The 21359-nt window shown below is 40.2% G+C and overlaps 1 protein-coding gene across 2 annotated transcripts in view; it reads right to left on the bottom strand.

The window, feature by feature from the left end:
• Positions 1-555: 555 nt before the first annotated feature.
• uvrag (UV radiation resistance associated gene) overlaps positions 556-21359 on the bottom strand; it is a 76137-nt gene continuing 55333 nt past the window's right edge. Inside the window, exons 14-16 of one of the 2 annotated variants that reach the window (XM_029520004.1) lie at positions 9858-9949; positions 2159-2443; positions 556-2062 (exon numbers count right to left, since the gene is read on the bottom strand). In XM_029520004.1, the coding sequence (XP_029375864.1) occupies positions 1630-2062; positions 2159-2443; positions 9858-9949 (810 nt within the window). In that variant the 3' untranslated portion in view covers positions 556-1629. Of the gene's footprint in view, positions 2444-9857; positions 9950-21359 lie in introns of both variants that reach the window. The other variant, XM_029520003.1, reaches the window with a different exon arrangement.

The raw sequence follows: 21359 nt of genomic DNA, 5'->3' as shown, positions 1-21359 counted from the left end.
AGAAAAACCAAAAAAAGAAAGAAATTTCCATACAAAAGTATATGTACATGGTCACTTACTGAACTGTAGAGCAGTTTATGGAAATGATCTAACATGGGTCATTTTTTTTGTTTTAAATACAATATTCAAAGGTCAGCAACCACAGTAATGGATTTGAAACACAAAGTGGGCTGTTTGTGGAGTCCATCTTTTTCATGGCAGGTGATGCAAGCAGCTGTTAACACATCAGGAGCCACAAACCAGTTATTATATCAGTCGGTGCGCATGACTGACATCCTACGTGATGAAAGGAAGTAAAACTAAATATTGATCTCTGCACACAACTGTTGACAGACATAAATAATGTAATCAATGAATACCAGTGTAAGAAACTGGGAGACAAGGGACAAATCACAGACAATGGGATTGAGACACTTGCTATTAACATATACAGTAGAGCCTGAGTGAGAAATCCCAACACAATACAGACACTGGATTAAATTTTTGGTTGACTGAATATGAGAATCAGCGGACGTAACATTAACATTGAAGTTAATCGATGGGGTACATTAAAAGTGTAAAGAAAAAAGAAAAAAGAAAAAAAGATAGACAGAAACAGTTGCACCATATCCCTGCCATTTGCTGTGGGGTCCAATATGCCACTCCTGTGATCCTCATCTGGGACCTGAAGGAGAAACGCCACCACCTGGGTTGAGCTGCTGAGGAGGAGGAAGAGCAGCGTGTCACAGTTAGGAGTTTTGGATTGGGCTCTGAGTTCCAGCTCCCACCTCACTTTGTAGTAGTAAAAACCTGTTTAAAGGTCATTGGTGAGCTTACGTGAAACCCAATTGTGATTGTGTGACTGTGGCTGCGTGCTAATGTGAAGCTCTGACACACACACACATACATGCCTGTGTCCTCCCTGCAGCACACGTTCCACTGCCATGCACTCTGAACAAAGGCTTGGAAAGCATCTCTACATTTGCTTGTACAGTCAGAGGTGTAAGTACTGGGGCAGCAGGCTCTCTGATAAAGGATGTTTTACTGGTGCAGGGTGCACCAGTTCTCTGTTACTCATTCTACAGTTTGCAAAATACAAAGCAGCAATAAAGTAGCTTCCTATGTGGAGCTGCTGCTGTGAAATATTTTAGACCGGGGTTTAGTGACTCTGCACTCTGGCTGTGCAAGAGGACCTTAGAAATATCTTAGAAGTGATGACAGTTTGAAAAAGGAGTGATATACCTGAATGGTCCCAGGGTGGAACAACAGATGTAAGTAATGAACAGAAAATCCCAGTAAAGGATTTTTAAGAGACCAAATCAGTTCGTAAAAAAAAAAAAAAATAATAATAAAATAAATAAATGGTGGTTTGAGTCCCTTCTTAAAAAATATATTGAAGCTGGTCTCAATAATGAGAGCTCACTGCTCCAGTACTTAGACTTTTCACTTTATTTAATTTAAAAGCTTACTATGGAAATGTTTACAAGTGCAAATTGGTCATTTTTCCAGATCAGCTCCAATGTTTTTTGATGGTGCGAGTAGGAGGTGAAGACCCCATCTTTGTCGTGTCAGTTCATTTCCCTGCCTTGTATTTGTCCAAATCCCCTGTGCAAGTTTTTCTATTCGCTCGCTCTTCTGAGGTCCTCTTCTTCACTTATCAGAGTTTTTGCGTGGTCTGCGGAAGCTGGACATGTTCTCATTTAGTGCATAGATGCGCCTGGAGAACTCCTCAAAGCCAGCCACGTCCAGCTCGCCCAGCACCTGTTCATCACACTCCACAGCTACTGCGTGATCCACAGGTATGCGGGGGTAGTCATCCAGCCGGGCTTCGTCTGCTAACCCCAACCCCATCACCACCCCCAATCCCAGGCCTAAACCAGTTGCCTCTGTGCCCATGATTTCCTCAGCTTGCTCTACAGAGCAGTGCAGCTCTGGGACAAGGCTAACAGGTGTCTGTCCTGGTACCACAGAGCCGTTCATGGTGCCTGTGTGCTGGGCAGCAGCAACATTTTCCTCACTTGTTTCCTGCACTGTAGATGAGTTAGGTTCTTCAGTCTCTTCTTCTTCATCTGATTCATTCTTTCTATCACTGTTTCTGCATCTCCCCACCTTCTCCGCAGTCTCCCCTAGCTGCTCCTTCTCCTCCCTCTGCTCTACTGCCTTGTCGGTCTCCGTAGGCTTACTCAGGTTCAGAGCGGTCATACTGGCATCAAGAGAGGAGAACAGGTGCTTGGGTGATAGTGAGGGTGGTGCCAGGCCAATGGGGGGCTGCTCTTCATCCATGGCTGTATTGTAACTTGGCGGTGGGGTTGGCTTGTACTTATCTGCCTCGGAGCTTGCCCTTTTCCTAAGGCCTCGGTCTGGGGAGCTGGTGTGGTAGGGGTAGCCCATCTCTGATGCGGCAGATACACCAAGCTGGGATTTAAAGGGTACTGGGATAGAGCTTGACACATGGTGGCGGTCACTGTTGGGAAGAAAGAGGGGGATGCTAAATGAGCAAAGACTAACGTTTATGTACTGTATCAAAATCCAGACTGTTTTACATTGGTTTACAGTAAGCATTAATATCTACAGTCAAAATGACTGCAGTTTCCTGGGGGGGGGGGGGGGGGGGGGCACACCCAGGTTCTCTTTGGACCTTATTCTCAATTGATCTCATCAGCAATTCTCCACCCAGAGCACCATGCTCCTTTCCCCTGATCCAGCTGACAGCTGCATTTCTTTGTAAATCACTCCACCTTACAGCATTAAGAAAACATTTGTGCAGCCTTTGAGACTAGACTCACGTACTCACCCAAGTATGTCAGACATTTTCCTCCATAACAGATAACAGACTAAGGATCTGGGACACCCCACCCCCTCCAGTTCTAGAGCCATAAATTTACTTAAATGGGGGCCTCACCATCTCTTCCGATAGCCAAGGCCATGTATAATTCACTGGACTACTTAGCAACCTGCTTAAGGGGACCAGTCCTATCTCAGGAGCTGAGACACTGTACATGTTGGGGTCAAAGGTGAAAGAGGGCCTCCCTGCGCTCTCTGGAGATTCACATCTGTCAGTTAAAAGTTAAGGACAAATCTCTGCTTGTTCAGTAGGACATTTAGTCTTAATAGATGGCCTTGTAAATTTTCTCTCCTCATTTGGCACTTGCAAAGGAAATCTGGCCCAAAACAGTGGCACTAAAATATCAGCGATGGCAGTGCTGGTTGCATTTATTGTACACTAACTTGCAGCCTGATGGACAGCTTCGCCACAAAACACATGGCAGCTTGTAAAAAGGACCCTGACCTTGACCCATGTAGGCACCCTGCTGAGGTGGTCCTGACAGGGTTCACAGGCAGGACACTGCTGAGATAAGAGCAGAAACCTGTTTCGTTTTAAGAAAAACTTCAAACCACCTGATATAGCAAAGGAAAACCTTTCATGGTCTGAAGGTACAGCATGAAACCAGTTATGGTAACAACCTGTAAATACTGCACTTCTAGCTTTTCAGCTAACTGAAGTCACAGAGATGTAAATACTAGTTGGTCAGCTGAGGTCAGGGTTAAGAAAATAGTATATGGAAAAGACGTGATCCTGTGACCGTGCTCGTGTTAATTTGCCATAACAGGGGATGTGGCCGTGCTTTACTTGGCAGTGAAAACCTTCAAAACACATCATTCAACATAAATGGTTTCAACTTATCCTCACCATGTGCTCATTAGGAGCACATGGTTAATTCTGCAACAACACATTTTTGGGCAAAATGAAAACAATATGCTCCTTAACACCTAATCTTCTGGGGAGACAAATAAAGAGAATACACACACACACACACACACATATATATATATATATATATACTGCATAGCTGACTGATATGCCAACTTAAACTTTTGTCTGTGACTCTCTAAATGAAACCATCATGGTCTCTTTGGGAGCTAGCCCAAAAATTCTAAACCTGATTTGGGGGAAAAGAATAAAGACAGATGTCATGAGAAGTCAATTATCATTTAAGTAAGTGGAAAACATGGTTCAGACTCTTTTAAACATAATACAGGTTGGGAAACCGGAGACAGCTGAGACTGAAAGATGTCTAACATTTCAATGCATCATTTATAACGAGCTGGGAAGTGACTACAGATAGTTTCAGCTTAACTGAGCAACATTGTTATAGTAGTATAAGTTTATCAAATGGCTTTGATTATAATTATCAACGCTGTTTTTCCCTCCACCTCTTCCTCCAGCTGACTCTTTCCGATTTTATCTGGTAATCTGACAATTGTATTATTGTCAATGTCAAAAAAAAATAAAGAAAAAAATCAAATGGTCATCACACCAACTGCGCGGTATAATGAGGGAATTTGTATTTGGACCATCTTATTTTGCTCCACTGTGTGTCATGGTTAGGCCTGCATGAGTTCTAGTATTTTTGTGAAACTGTCCTGCATCATATGAGTAACAGAGGAGAATGGGTAACTTCAGCCAAGCAATACTCTGGGCAGTCATAACATTTTTTTCTTGAGACATTTTAACTCTGATGACATGTTTTTTAATGCGGGCAATTAGTCTACACGTGTACAGCCACTGTGACCATATGTGCCAAATAAGGATGCTGGGAGGACAGAGCTGCTGAAAAACATTTCCTAAAGTTGTTTGGAAAAGCTGGAACTCATACAGCACAATTACAGAATAAGGCCAAACGCTTCCATTGCATGAAATAACTGTCTCTTCTTGACATATTTGGTGGACTGAAAGAGATTTTTCATATTGTTAATATAAACTTACTCTGCTCCCCATTATTTTTTTTTTACCTTGTATTAACCAGTCATAGAAACAGTCCTTAAACTGCTTTTTGAGAAGAGGTGGGCTGTAATTACAATGATCATTGGTTCGTCCCACTACACTAAAATATATCATCTGTTATTGAATAAGCTCTCATTATATTTGGGACAAACATTTGACTGCCAGTTTGTTAGGTACATCAAGTTAAAACTAATGCGGTAAAGAAAATCACATCCCGTCCTACTGTTTTTCTACAGAATCAAAAACATGACCTTCATGATGGAGGATTTATAGTGGGACTGCTGTCTTAGACTGCTTTAGTTTCAGCTACAAGTGGCTATTAAACTACCTGAGAGAACATTCATGATCCTCAGAGGATTAATGCTGACCTGATGACTTTGGTGATTTCATGTTTGTGAAGAACCAGCAGCATTTGTGCTTTGAAGTGAAATGTCTTAAAAAAAATGGTGGCTCGATTCAAGCATTCGTGTTTCCTTCAGACTGATGACCTGACCACCCTCTACGAGAACTTTAAATTTGGGTTTATAACCAAAGACTTTGAAAATGAAAGACATAATGTTGCCGATGTCAGCATTCTGCTCAAAGCACCACTATAGCTTCATATAAACTCAGAGATCGGCAGGATTTTGGCCTGAGGTTTGAATATTCACTTCAGAGCGCGACAATACTCACACCTGAGTCATGACAGAAATTGACTGATGCCTGTTTTGGGAGGTGCTACAGTCCATTAGTGGTTGCTGCTTGAAATAATGTTAACAACATGCAGCAAAACATTCTTGTATAATGAATGCATTAACTGGATTTTTGAAGGTAATGGTTTAAGTTACTTCTGATGCCACCGCTCCAAATACAAAAACTGTATGAATAATAATTTAAATAGTTTTAAATATTTACAACAAAGAAATGTCCTCTTCAAGAGAGGGCTCGGATTTTGGTCTTTTTATGCTCTTGTCTAAAGCTTTCATGACACGTAAAGTGAATTCATGATTGCAGTGTGACACACAATACTGATGGGAAAAAGGTCTGCAGCTGTGTGGTAATAGGTGCACTCCACTGGATGCACAAGCTACTCAGCTAAGTTTCATTCTTTGCCACATTACTCTAGCAAAGACTCAAGTGCACACTGTAATGCTGCTAAAAGGCCAATGCCTAAATCATCATCCAGAAATTTCGGCTTGCTGAGCCAGAAATAGCCTTCACTCATCCAAAGCTTTTTGCCTGCTCTCTTCATTTCCATTGCTGGCGCGAAATCTGGCATATTTCAGGCCCACTCAGGAATTTGGTAAGCCAGACCTTTTCAGTATCCTGACAGGCTTCACAACATGCCCCTGCTCATATCCAAATCCCACTCAGGAGTCTTGGTTTTGGGTCAAAACAAGAAATAGGAGATAAGATTTGGTTTGATGTGGTTCAGCGAAGGCCCTGTGAAAACGACAAAGCTCATGGTGGAAGCTAAATTTCATTTTTTGGCTGACAGAGTCGGACTTATTGGCTCACAGGGAATCGTTACGTCACAGCACAGCATGAACATCATGATGACCAAGCTGACAGTTCAATGTAATTCGACACCATTTAAAGGTCCTATACTGTTTTTTTTTTCAACAAAAACCCAACTTTCAATTGACAAGTAAATGCCATTACCGCCATATTTCTGTATTTCTGTTGTCCAGTGACAGTGGTATTACTCAAAATTTTACTTTGGCAACAATTTGGTCTACTTAATTTTGATGTTAGTTTTAATGCAGGGTTAGGGTTACTACACACCAACAGGATCATAAGACCCACAAAGCTTGGACAGAGCCCGGCAAGGCTAGTATTTTCTGCCCCCAGTCTTTATGATAAAGAAAGCTCAGATAAGGTAACGTAAGCACTGCATTAGGATTTTTGAGTTGGGCAAACTGAATATGAAGAGTAATGAACGGCCTTAATGAGTTAATTAATTAGTCACTTAATCATTTTAGGTTGGTTTGATTTAACTTAATGATATTATCAGGACATTTTATGAAAAAAAAAAAAACATGAAGTACAGTAAAATATTACTTGCTACTTTTGACCCCCCTCCAAAAAAAAAATAAAAAAATTAAAAAATAATGCTTTCCATAAAAGATGGAAAAATTGATTAGTAATGGTATCATCATAGAGGAAATGGTGTTTGAGGAGCCAATGTACCTTTGTTGAATGTCACATCAGAGAGAAAGTATTTCTCTTTTCAAATCATCCATTGTTGTGAATTCCTCCGGCACCTTTCAGGTTTAATATACCGTGCAAATTTTAGGATTGGTGTTAGCATATAAATTTGATATGTTACCCTTTTATCTGTCACTGGTGAGACTGTAGCTGTCTAAATGTCACATACCTTTGTATACCTCATGTAACACAGAGGAACTACAGTTATGTGGTAAACTTTTCACTCACTATGGAGTCTTTTAGGAGGTTCACATCCTCCAGCTGTAATGATGAATCTGCCTGACCAGGCGCTCTGCCGCACCTTACTTCCCCTTGTACGTAGCCTTGCTTCCAGGCACCGCAGTGGGATGAGGGCCTTGTGAACCTCTGCCAAGCCCTCAGTGTATGTGGAGCGGCAAAGGGGAGCATGTTGAATGTGTTTGCTTTGATCTCAGCAGACTGTGCAGTTACAAAGAATTGGTTTCTAGTACTGTCTCTGTCTCAGTTATAGATTCACCATTTTTCCGCAGTTTCTCATCCTTCAACAAAGAAAAATGCACTGTCTATTTTACACCAGTGCTTAGCTGTGTATATTTGAAATGTTATGATGCGTTTCTGGGATGATACTATTTCAAAATGTATACATGATCAGCATTATAGTGCACCATACAAAACTAACATATTTTAAAGTTCACTCTTTTGTAAATTTATAAACACTACCCACTTTCCTCAGTTTTCTATTGGATCAGTATAAATTCGACACTGCTATCATGGTGTGAATCTTATTTCTTTGGGAAGGGGTATTCATAAGGATGCATGCTGAATTCGTTCTTCATGGAGGAAAGAGGGAAGAACTGCTTCCAAATCTGTTCTGGAAACAGATTCCTTGGTCATATCCTTCATCACATCATCCCTTGTTGGATGGGTAGAGGTAAGGAGGAGGTGGCAAAGAGGGATAGAGGCAGATTAGCCTCTCTCACACAGTCTATAAGATAATTACCTACAGATGCCATGCTGCCTTTTTATATATTCATATTTCATAGGCTGAGTCCCAGAGGTGGAAACTGTATCTGAGTTTAGTTTATTTTCAAACAAGGAGTGGGAGTGTGGAAATGATACAGGATAGGTATGGTGCAACTGTGTGTGGAAAAAAAAAAATAGCATATTCTCCATTTTATAGGACACTGTGAACTAGTTGCCCCCTCATCCTTACTTCAATTTAGGCATCATAAGTTCATGCATAATGCATGAACCATGCATTACCAACTATGACATGCTTTGTTTGACATTTTCCTATCAAGCTGTTTTGTGTCAACACCATTTCATAAATAGATACATATGGCTGTTCATCATTACGTCAGTATCCACTGTAGTAACAGTTCACTGTTTGGTTTCTTATCTGAGAGTGACTTTTAAATATAGAGATATACTGATCCCTCAAATGAATGAATAACAAATATATGTGTTCAGTAGGTTAATGGGGTCAGTAGATGGGATTACCTTGGGAAGGAGCCATATTAACTGCTTCAATCTTTCTCTTGAGCTAAGCTAGTTGGTTGTTTCTGCTAGTTAGAAAGTATACATGAGAAGGAAATCAAGCTCAAGATATTACTTACTCGAAAGAAGCGAAAGAGGAGTCCACTGTATGACAGTGTGACTGACTGAAGTAAACGTTTGGATCTGAAGAGAAATACTGAGTTTTGATTATCATCTGATGACATCAGTGTCTTGTTTCTGTGGTCTCAGTGTCGCATAGGAGTGTGTTTGTGGCCAGCTGCTGTGGAATAGTTACACCTCCACCTCCTCTTCCATGCATGTGTACTCACGTACACATATACATATAGCTTAAGGGTTTACCAGTACCATGCTTTCATCTCATCTATCTTTGGGCCCTTCCACTTCCCATTAAGGAGGTGGGGGAGGGTGATGGAGGGCTGATTTGGGAGCTCAGGCTTTTCATGGCTTCTTCCCTTTCAAAACAAAAGATTATTCAATTAATGTGTGTAATACACATTTTCTCCTTTGCTGACCCTGGGAGAGGAGTGGAGATCAAAGACAGCCCTCTCTTTTTCAGGCAGTGGAGCTGAGGCCTGACGCAGACCAACTCCCAGGTTTCAGCGGAGGGTTACTTACAGGGCATGAGACTTTAGAAGGAGAGAGGCAAAGATCTGAGCATTCCTCTTTACCAGGACAAAATGACTGCTGCTAATCTCATTAACAACTGATCTTTTATGATGCAAAGGCACAGGATTTTCAGAATATACTCTTCTGGGACAGACTTATACCTCACATTAAGATCCAACTGAATGATCTCATTTGCATTCACTCTTAAAACATACTTTTCATTTTCCCATGAATTGATTTTGAATTGATCTTCTTTGAATAAACCCAACTGCTTATGTGTTGTCATTTCTTTGTTACTTGTTAAATTTGTGTCCTGTTTTTTTGCTGCCTCAGTTCAGTGCTTTGTGGATATTGAAAAGTGGATCACAAAGAACAAATTAAATGTATGGGTTAAATATATGGAAAATAAGTGCAGTGAAAAATGCCATTATACAAATTACTCTTGGTTTGACCATCTCTAGACTGAGTGTCACTACTATTCTTATGATTCTACACAGGTAGGTAATATATACTAATATACTAATGATACTAACATATGGTGAAATGTTCCCTTGATTAGCTTCTTGTGTTGTGTGGTAATTATTAGGGTGTGTTGGAACTGAGAAACATCCTCTGTTCTGATTAAATGAAAGAGTTTTTAAAAAATGAAATGAGAAATTATTAATTGAGGAAACAATGAAAAGGAGAATGATTCTTCTTTTGTTTGATTAAACAAAAAAAGCACACACATCCCTTTCATCTCTCAGGCGTCTGGAACTCATGATGAAATACTTGTGGTTCAAAGTGTCTTTCTGATTCTTACCATTTGACCATGAGGCCATGCTCCAGAAAGTTCTTCAGGTTGGGTAGGGTCTGCTGCAGGTCTGGGGTGGTCAAGCCATGCTGATATCTCAGCTGCAGGAAAATGGAACACGTACTGTATCATTAACCTCACACATCCTAGAGCATCATGCTGAGCTGTTCATACAGCACTGCTACACATCACTTAGACATCAAATGTGCCATTTGCCATGTTTGGTGGTAGTTCAGAGAAGAGAGGAGCACCACCTACGAGGGATGTAAGAAGCCTACATAGTTTCAACATGACACATTTCTCTTTTCTCCATCAGACTATTACTCATTTGGACACATATAGTGGCATCCCTCCCTGACACCAGGCATGTGCACTAACACGTAAAATGTGTTGAAAAATGAAGGGTGTGTGATGAGAAAAAAAAACAAACTTGCTTTTAAAGTACCTGGACAGCGGAAACCCTGTTACATTCTCTTATGATCTTTCTCTCTGTCTTCAACAGACACACGCCTAAATTTGGCCTTGAAGTTCCCTCTGCTGTACCAATGCACTTTATTTTATTTTGATAAGAATCAAATCCTGCAGGGGGAAAAAAAATCATCACGACCACCAGCTCTGGCTCTAGAAATGTCTTCTCCAACAGTCGAAAAATGTTACGGCAAGCCAGCTCTTGTTTATTTAACCTATATCACTGAACAGCAGAAGAGCATCATACTGCACGTCTAGCAGTATCTCCTTGTCACACATCCTGGCTGCTCCAGCTGACATCTGTTTTCTCTCTACACTGGTGCCAAGACAACCACTCTACTTTTTACACACACACTTCTGATAAAAGAATGAGGTACTGCACATGACTGTGACACACCACTCAACCAAGATAATACGGTGCTCATTCATATATGACCATGTAATTGATGAGCAGCATCCCTGTGAAAAAAAAAAAATCACAGGGAAATAAATGATTTTGCCTAAAAAGCCAGAGGTCACGTTTCCTTGTTTTTGGTTTAAGTTGAGTTTTGTTTTACACTTGAGAAGAAGACAAATTGTTCTCAGGGTATCAGCAGCCCTACAATAACATCAATACCACTTTTCTCAAGGCAGATGCTATAATATTCAGTCAGAGGACTGCTGCAGTACATAGCGGCTCATGTAAAGCTTGATTAATGGCCAGAGGAATGGTGTGTAAGCATTAACAGGAAAGGTCATGCTGACAGAGTACGCACAGGCCACATGTGCATGTGTGTCAAATTTCTCTTCAACATAAAATGGCTAAATCCTTCTATGTCTGAACAGCTGCCAAAATCATGTATAAACTGTATGGCATGAGCTGTTTGGTATGTGGAGGATATGTACCAATGTGTTCAATGTTCCACTGTGTTGTTTGTGATTTGGATTCAAATGGTCCATGTCTGTTAGGGAGTTGAAGAAACAACAGTTCAGACAATATCAAAGGATGGTTCTATCAAAAGCCGCTCAGACTGAGGGAGTTGGACAAGGGAATGGTGACGCATTGAAACCCAGCTGTTGATTGAGTAGTCCAAAACCTGCGAGAACAACACAGGGATCCATTCATAGCTCAACATAGGCCTTAGGGCCTGACCAAATGATGGCACTGTGCCGTCCACAGAACTGCCTCAACGGAATTGGGTTTGAAACAGAAGGCCAAGATCAATAACACCACCAGTTTAGAAACAGACAGAACATAGCAACACTGGGCTGGGGGCTTGCTTGTTCTGTGGCTGCATACTAAAAAAGGAAAAGCCCAATCTTATGGATATCTCAAAGTCACTGTAAAAAAAAAAAAAAAAAAAAAAAAAAAGGTCAGGACACAAGAAAAGTATAACATTGTATTTGTGCTTTCTTTAATTTCCAGTTCTTGGTCTGAGCTCTATGGCATGTGTAATGACCAAACTGTGTGTCTTTTAGAAGCCCGATGTCAAATTACATGCCCATATGTCTGAATGTGTGTGGCAGGGAGAAAGAGCATGAGTCTGCATTAGTATGGTGCCTCCTATTGTTTTTCTTAAGTGTGGAGCATGCAGCTGACAGAAACTGGATATGGCTGCAGACAAGAGAGTGATGGGTGACATCATTGACTTGCTCAGAGTGCACTTCATTACCATGAAGTGCTCGATGTGGGGGTTTAAAAAATAGGAGGATGTTACTGGAAGCACATGTGTAGATGCTTAATATTTGTGAGTTCAAGACTCTTCATATGCCTCCGACGAGCCAACAAAAAATTCACATCCAGCTGCTTGCACATTCACTCAGGCTTTGTCCAATGCCTGCCAGTGGGGACCAACAACACTCGAGTTAAGTGTCTGGTTGGCACCAGTGCAAAGCCACCAGCACAAGTGACTGCTACTTCACTCTGTCTTTGTAATGAGGTGTGTGAAACACATTCAGACAGGTTGGAAGATGGAATGCTGCAAACCTATGGCTGACCCAGCACTCAGCCAGCCAGACTCTATCTATGTTCATAATCTGGTCTGGCCGTCCCTGGTGGAAACTCGTCAGAGCGCACTGTATGTGTATACAAGCGTGTTGCTTATGAACTTGGTCCTGGGAAGGCATTTATTCTGGATACTGGTTGTCAAGTATGCAGACATCAGTCCCCACCATTCTTCCCTGCTTGCCCAAGACAGACAGAAAAACATTAGTGACCTGTCCATGCCATCGGGAGGAAAAGAAAAGTGAGGAATTGTATATAAGAGAAAGGCTCATAGGAGGAAGCTTAATGACATGAAGCTGGGTGCCGCTTCCAATTGTGGCACCACAAAAGCTTTGACTCTAAGAAGGAAAAAAACAGCTGAGTGTGAAGGTATAAATCTCTACAGCCTGCCCCACTGTTTTCAGGAGCGTGCTCTAACTGATAAGAAGCAACATGTAGCAACTGCATTTTAAAAAAATAACATTGATTTTTGCTACATACCTCAGGAATAAAATATTTGTATAATTTCTTGGAGATTTTTTACATACAGTCTGCATCAGAAACCATCACTGAGTGTTTCTATGTCAACAGTTCCAGACCAGATCATACAAATTGCTCAGGATCAGTGCATTTGAGACAGCTTGTCATTTCTAGTTTCCCTTTCATATGTCGGGGTGATGAAGGCTGGTGGAGTTCTTTGCGTGCTTATGCGTGTGTGCATGGAAGACTACTCTCGAACTGGCCACGGGGTTCTTTGTAATGGGGCTAAACAGATCGTGGTGAGTAATTCCCAGGACTCATTGAAGACGGCTGAAAGGTGAGAGCAATGAGGGGGTTGACTGGGGGGCACCCACCAGGGTTCTTTCACATGATGACATAGTGAAATAGATCCGACAAGGTCTCCCTGTCACTGCTCACGCCCTTGTGTCTGGACACTCCTTTGCCTGTTTACCTTTTCAACAAAATAACTCAAAGCTTTTGAGATGCCGCCCTGTGTGTAGTGGTATGATTGGATGGTTTGGTATGAGTGTGTGTGTGCGTTTGGAGGATGAGTACAACTGACCCATTACATCTGAGGATTCGGGGACTCATCCCTATTCATCGCAAAGATAAAGTAACATCCCAAAGAATGCAGCAGTGTATACATCTCCAGCCTGCCAATCCACTGGAGCCACAACCACACATAAACACACCCAAACTGACTAAAGCTGGCAGGAACCAGTCAGTTTACAGTACATGCCACCCATCATTTGGGCGAAACCTGCTTGTTTGCCCTGAGCTCTGTGCATCGGCTAAACAAACACAGCCTGGCTTATGCCACATATTACTGTTTCCCTGAGTTTGTCAGTACTAATCACCTTCAGATCAGGCCTCAAATGTGGGCGGGCTGCAGAGAATTTTGAGGTTGATTGCTGAGGATGTGGTGTAGACGGGTGGCCCAGGTAACAAAGCAAACCTCCGCTGCCCTCCACATCTTTATGAAGTCACCAGAGAATCTGCTTGTCAGCGCAGACATCACAACAGTTCAAGGCACTGCACATTATTAGCATCGTCTGACAGAAGGTTTTCCATCATAAGTGGAGATGGGAGGAAATCTGAGACACTGGCTATTTTCATCGAGAACGATGCACTTCATATGTCAAGAGGTTAAAAGTTAAAATTAAACTGCATCATGGACAAACCTTGTGATTCATAATCAGCGTGCTTTTGTCCACTAAGGCAAAAATAGAAATTTTTCACTGTTTAAATTTTTTTACACAGTACTTCAGTTTTACATACTCCCCTGGGAAGATAATCAAGGAGCACATTAGGTCCTATGACAGCTTGTTACAGAGGAGCTAAGCAGGTGTTCCTCCCTCAACATCCCTCAGGTCATACTGTGGACTGATCGTTCAGCAGAGACCTTGAGGTGAATGGAGACATTAGTTTCTATATATAATATTTATATTTGGAGAAGTTGGACTAGAATCCGACACTGACAATATTTCAGGGCTGTGTGACTGGTTCACATGATTAATTCATAAAGAGCTTACATACCAGTGAGTAAAAAAAAAAAAAAACAACAACAAGATGTAAAAACGAATGACCCTATTAGAGCTGAGTGATATAGTGGCATAGTAATGGGTTTCAGTTTCTTCCAGTGTAATGAAACTGTTCCTGTAACGTCTGCCATTATATTACCTAATGCTGTGAGGAAAAGATATAAAGTGGACATGCTGCACTCTGAATTACTAAGCCAAAGCTAACAGAGGTTGCAAGATAGGTATGTATAACAGGTGGTCAACAGTTTTTAAAATTAAAACACAATACACATGGTACAAGTTACAACAGCACTGTTGTTTGCGTAAAACTAGAAGAATTGCAAAAACTAAGATTCTTATCTTTAGTTAATGTTACATTAACATCTGTTCGGACTGATATGGGTGGTATTGTCTCTGGGCCATTCCTTACAAGTTTTAAGATAAAGCAATTGGTATTAAAGTGAAAAATGCAATTAACTAACCATTTAATGTAGACCACATGTGACGTACACAGTCTTGTCCATGATTAAACTCAAGGACACACACTTTTTGCCAGTGGATGATTCTACACATAACTGGTGCCAACTTTCTTAATGAGAGAGTACTAGAATTTTGTTATACTGTAGTTTACATTAAATGTGTGTGCACATGTTCTTGCATTAAAGGTCCCATATAGTCTAAACGTGTAAAGTGCGTTTAAAGACTTCCATTTCTTCTTTGATTATAAAATAGGTACAAGCTCAGTATTAATAATTATCAAAAGCGCTCTGAAGTCTGAACAGAAATGCACACAGGATTTAGAAATGTAGTTTGAAACTTTGTAAGCCTGCCATATTGGATGTTAACATTTTCTTGGTTGGGATTATGTTACCGAGTGTTCACCTGAAAGAACCTGTTATATTTTATATTTTTATTGGACAACTCATGATACAGTTAGCCACTCAGAAGAGAAGAGCAGATTTCCTCTACTGATTGACTCACTGACTCAAGAGCAAAAGCTACACTGAGATGGTTTTTAGATTTTAAAACCACAGGTATAGCTTTTTTTGGATATCAATGCTTAAAACTAAACAAAAATTGTAATATATGGGGCCTTTAAGTGTCTCATTATGTCTCTTTGTTTTATTACAATCTGCTCACACAGTGGCACATCAATGTAAATATGTTTTTGGTTTTTGTTTAAAGCTCTGTGAGTCATACTTACAGTTCAGGATCTTTTGATCGACATCTTTTTTTTTTTTTTTTTTTCAATGGATTTCTTGTTGCCAACTAGTCTAAGAATGAGTCCAGCTTTGAGAAAGTAAACAAACCTTTCACTTCAGTGGGCTGATACAATGCAAAATGTTAGAACACAGATTTCTGTCTAATCTATTGTTTTGATATTTCAATAAACAGTTTGACTCGTCCAGAAGAATTATGACGTCGGCGTTTTCTTTTGTGGCCAAACTGCAAAGCCTGTCCTCATAAGTTTCTGTGTTATGCAGTATATTTATTTTAACTTGAGACCTGGAATATATAACATCAGAATTACACTTCACCATCACTTTAAACATAGGTAAGGGAACAACAGACTATTTTTGGTTTCTCACCTTACACCTGACCCAGAAAATAAAAACTTTGCCTGCTGGAGTAACTTTGAACAATGGCACAAAACCTAAGATGATTAAATAAACTAAATTTTAAAAACTTTGTGCCACAAAATCATTCTACAGGTTCTCAGTCCAAGCTGGCATAAAATTTACCTCAAGCTTATAGAGCAATGTTAGCCTTTGTGTTATTTCAAGTAAGAGACAGAAGAAGATATGACAGCTGAGTCTGTAATTATACACTGAAACATTTGTCCAGCCACATGAAGAAAAAACAGTAATGTTTAGGGGTGTCAAATACATACAAAACTATTTCCTGAAACCACCGATGCCATCAACACAATAGAAATGTGATGTAAGACTGTACTTTCGGGTATTTCCTTAAACACATTTTGCCCTCTCTGTTTTTTCAGAACTTTATTTGATTTATATCAAACATATTTCCCCCACTGAGAAGCCCTTTCTAGCTCGCTGGTGAATTTGAAATGGTTGATTATGTTTGCTACAGTGTGGTGCTTCTATGATTCTGCCCATCTGTGCACAAAAGGAAACTCCCTCTGTACTGCTTTCACTCATCCGCTAAATAAATTACATTGAAATGTTCAGTAGAATGCACACAAAACAGCTACAGATGGGAGCACAAATATGAGGATAACATATACATTTTTTGTTGTTTAGATTTGATGTGTATGTATAGCTGTCCTTTGGCTTAATTTGCTGACCTGCTGTTTTTAGGCTCCACATTTGCCGCTTTGTAATGGACAGTAGTGGATAAAACCTCACATGATGCAAAGGAGATTCAAAACTTCAACAATCATGTGGTACAGCATGGAATATGAAAACCAACTTGATTAATCACTGCAGCCTTTCATGTGTCTCAATAAATATACAGAGCAGGGCTCAGGAGTTGTTTAAGTCTGGCTGGAGTCATATAATTCATTCACAGCAGAAATTCACTTAAACTTGAACAGTTTTCTGGCCTTGACTGCGTGCCACGGTCATCATCATCATCCAGTCTTCAAACCAAACTGGGAATCAGGATTCATAAACACCGCAGCCGCTTGCTCACCACAGAAAATATCTTCCCACATATTTAGCATGAAGAATTTCTGCTGCCTCATACTTGGTTTGTATAGGGTATTTTTTTTCCCATACAAAATGTTGAGTTATAATTACAATTCTTAATTCTGCTTCGTTACATTAGAACTTGACTCCATAAAAGCCATGCTGAAATGCGCATACGTCAATGTAACGAGTAGGAAAGTGTCATAATGGTTAGAGAAATGATGCTTCATCCAAATAGCCTAACTTCAAGCTTTCCAAAGCGGGAAACAGAGAAAATATATCGGACCAACGAAGTATCGCATTATAACTTCTTCCACAACTGGCTTATGTTCATAAAAATGCTCCAAGGGAAGTAAAATTCACAGGAGCAGCTAAATAGAAACTCCCTTAAATGAAATATTCAGAGAAACAAGAGAAGAGTAGAGCTGAAGCTGTGGAGCGCACGAGTTTTCCATTGCCAGATATGTCTGTATTTTACACTGATTGGACAGAAGTCATATCAAGCCTTTATCAGATCTTATGTCAATATTAAATGTTAAGTAGTTATAGATACAGATAAACTGCTCCAGTTCAATCCACAATTGAGTCGTCATAAGCGATAAACAAAAAAAACTGATGTCATTCGCCTTTGGCTCTGAAATGATAAATTAGTTACACTCAATAATTAAATGAACAATCCTGATAACACAGCAAAAACCTTGCCCTAGTTGGTTCATGATGGATTCTAAATTTAACCACAGGAAGATTTTAGATACAAGACTCTAGTGATGGTTGAGAAACAAGCAATAACACTTTTAAGTTTGAACTATCAAACATTTTTGTTCAGCTGAGCAACATAAACAAGCAAATGTAAGAAGTGTTTGAGTATAGGGTTATACTAGGAAAGAAGTGGCTCATGTTATGTGTTAACCGACTGCATCAGAGATCAAAGAGTTTGTACCTGGTCTGGACCAAAGGAGGGTCGTGTCATTCTTGATTCATGGTATTTGGACCAAAAAGGAAAAACAGCGAAGGATAGAGAAGTGTGATCCCTGGTTCCTCTCTCACCTCGACACAGCTGGCCAATCACAGCATGATGCGGCTGTGAATGGTTTTGAAGGTATTCAAGCACACTGAGTATACTGGCCCCTTAAGACAACTGAAATCCAGCTCACTGTTAACAGCTATTTGATGTAACAGGACTGTTTCTGTGTTGAATAAAAGTCATGGGTTAACAATTTATGACTTTTATCTGCCTTTGCCATCTAAAGTCCATTATCTTAGCTTGGTAACTGATCTACTATACATTAAGTCTAATATTTGCTGCACAAGAATGTGAATGCAAATAAATAAATGTCTTCGGGCAACGCGATATTGGTTTTTTGTTGCTGAGAGAGCTATAAAATCTTGCAATTATCTAAAACTGCTGGTCAATTATGCTCTCAAAGTTTGAGAGCAATTTTAACATAAAAGCAGAACTGGATTTGTGTCAGTGTTGGGTGGGTCTGAAGACTAAAATGAAATATCAATGAAAATGTCAACAAAGAGCAGCAAGATTAAAAGGCCTCAACCTCATTACAACATTATTATGCACCGGTACAATGTAGTGCAATACTGAATTCTTTGTCTGGTCAAGATGTGCCAGACCTTTCGCGTTCATAAAGATACTCACAGCTCTATAAGATTAGATAATATATAGATAAAAGGTAGTGGGTATAGTGGATGTTTAAGATTAAAATGTTTGATTAATAGTTTGACTTAGCAGCAACCTTATCACAGTAAGATTGTAAAGAATCAAAGCAAAGCCACCATTTAAGTGTCTATGGTAGCTGCCTGTCTGCATAGTTCATAGTATGTTTAAGCACTTCCTTAACAAGTGAAATGTAATAGTCTTTGTACTTCCTGTCTCTGTTGCCATTTCAGAAAAGCGTGTAATAAAACAGCCTTTATTATTGTGCCCTCAAAGTTCTTCCACTTCATTTAACATCCTTTAACTTGACTGGCTTTCCCCTTTTACTCTCCCTGCTTTCCCTTCCTTGCCGTCTCTTCCACACTGGGGTAATATAATACAGGTGTGGCGTACTCACTGCACCGGAGTCCAATCCTAAAGCAGCCCTAATTCAAACCAGATTCTTCCGTAGCTTTACTTCTGGTTACACTTTGCCAGGTATCATATTGCCGCCAAATTCAGTCAACAGATTTACATAATTACGGGAAAGGCTGTGTGAGATGAATAGGAAATTCAGTTAGAGAGACCACCGGTGACAAGAGACCAATGTTAGTCTCCTCTGACCCCAATCACTGCAGGGAGGGTTGGAGGTGGGCACTGCTGTGCCCACAGTCTTAATGAGATCCCTTCATGATGTGGTTATTTGGCCTGTGTATGTGCTGATCAGTGAGGAGGTCTGGGAGTGTTGAGTGTTGTGTGTTACAGTGACATCTATTGGAAGAGCCACCGTCCTTGATGTCGATCTGCTCCTCAGGGCTAATGACCATCATCACGACAACACTGGAGCCAAACCCTGTAACCAAACACCTACTCAGGCTGACCCAGGTTGTGAAATCACAAAGCTCAGGTCAACTTCCTGTTAGCAGTATTGACATACAGGAATATGATCAATGGCAGCTCTCACAAGAACTCCCAGTTCCTGGTTGAGGCACACCTCTGAGAATATGCTAATTCTTTACTTTGTAGACTGAAAGTCAAAGCATACGGAGCTTGTTTTTGAATGATGCCACAAATGCTTGTGGTCAGAACAGTGAATAATGCCAAACACAGTGAGTGACACAGGATGTGTGTTGGGTGAATGAGGAAAATTGAGGATAGCCTTAGCTTGGCACAGGTCCTCTGTCTTCCTTTTTTTTTTAGCATGGAAAGATAGATTAATGGAGGAAAGTGTTCCTGAACAAGCACAACAAACTTTGACCCAGTTGAATTATGCCTTTTCAATGGCACTGCCAAATATAGCCATTAAAACATCATTTTAACCAAAATGTGATCACACTCATTCTATTATTTGGAATAAAAGTGGTGTGGTATTTTACAAAGATAGTCTCTTTTTACATGTTTGTTGTTTTTCCACAAAGCCTTTAGGAAAATAGTGGGCCAAAGCAGAGAGGATGAATATATGGTTTGTGGGCAGGTATCCATCCTTGACTTGTGTTGCCCTCAATGTCTCTCCAACTCCATTCCACTGTTTGTGAATGGGTATATTATTTTCTTTCCTTTTCACTTTGTGGATGAATTCATGACTGGGATTTTCTCTAAGTATTACCGCTGGATTGGAAGTGACAGGGAGAGTGTTGGCTGGCAATGTTAGCACATTCTTCCTCATCTGTCTGAGTTACCAGATTTCAAAAACATTTCTTTAAAAATGACAGTTGCTGAGGGCAACTTATCCACACGTCGGCTTATTTTAAATGTCTCAACAGGTTGAGGGTGTTAGAGATTGAGAAATAACAAGAAAGTAAGAATGAATAAGTGACGTGGGACACTGCCTCACTTGTCATGCAAAGGTAGACTACATTTGCATTTGGCAAAATAACATTATAAACCTCTCTCAGCTTACTTCATAGAAACTTGTCAAGTATGACATCAGCCTTGATGACAGTAAAATTACCACGCCTGGCGTACACTACAGCCAACTGGCCAACTACATGTCCGAACAAAAAGTACCCAAAAAAGTACCAATTAAAGAGAGACGTCCAATATTTCACATAGTTCAAAGGGATTTTCAGTCAAATCCTGCTGCTGTTCTACCAGGGCAAAATATGAAGCATCAATCTACTGCGTGAAGGAATTTGGGCGGTTGATAATGGCAGTACAGTATGAACTGAGGAGTTTTACTCAGTGACTCACCCACATGGAGGATTTAGCTACAAGTACCAGATGAAAGAAGGTCCCCCCCCGCCCCCCCCTACGACAGCACAGTCAGTATGTAAAGTATCATATTATTGTAATATTTTTGATTTTGTGTGAACATTTGTTTGTGAGTGAGCCAAACAGGGCCATCAGGAGAGGCTTATCATATTAAGCATTAACAGGGATTCTAATAGTAAGTCAAAAATCAACCATTCTTGAGCGGTGAGCTTTCTAAGAGCTACTGGCTCTCAAAACAACTTGTACATGAGAGTATTAAGAAGATAAATTAAACCTTGTTTGAAATAAGGTATGAAAGATAAACACAATTTCATATATGCTTAAAGATACCAAAGAAACTGTGATTAGCTAAATCATTTTAACAATGAAGCAAAGGTGACATTGTTCAGCAAGATTGTTAAGTTTGCAAAAGGTAAATAATAAGTATGAATCAGTCTCAGTACAAAACAAAATAAGAAAAGTAAACTCACTACTAGTCACACATTAGACAATAAACAAGCTGTCAAATGCTGTGTATATGTGTGCGTGTGCATGCATGCTCAGAAAATA

The sequence above is a fragment of the Echeneis naucrates genome, chromosome 14, assembly GCF_900963305.1.
Source record: "Echeneis naucrates chromosome 14, fEcheNa1.1, whole genome shotgun sequence".
NCBI lineage: Eukaryota > Metazoa > Chordata > Actinopteri > Carangiformes > Echeneidae > Echeneis > Echeneis naucrates.
This window is presented reverse-complemented; position numbering and strand designations above follow the sequence as displayed.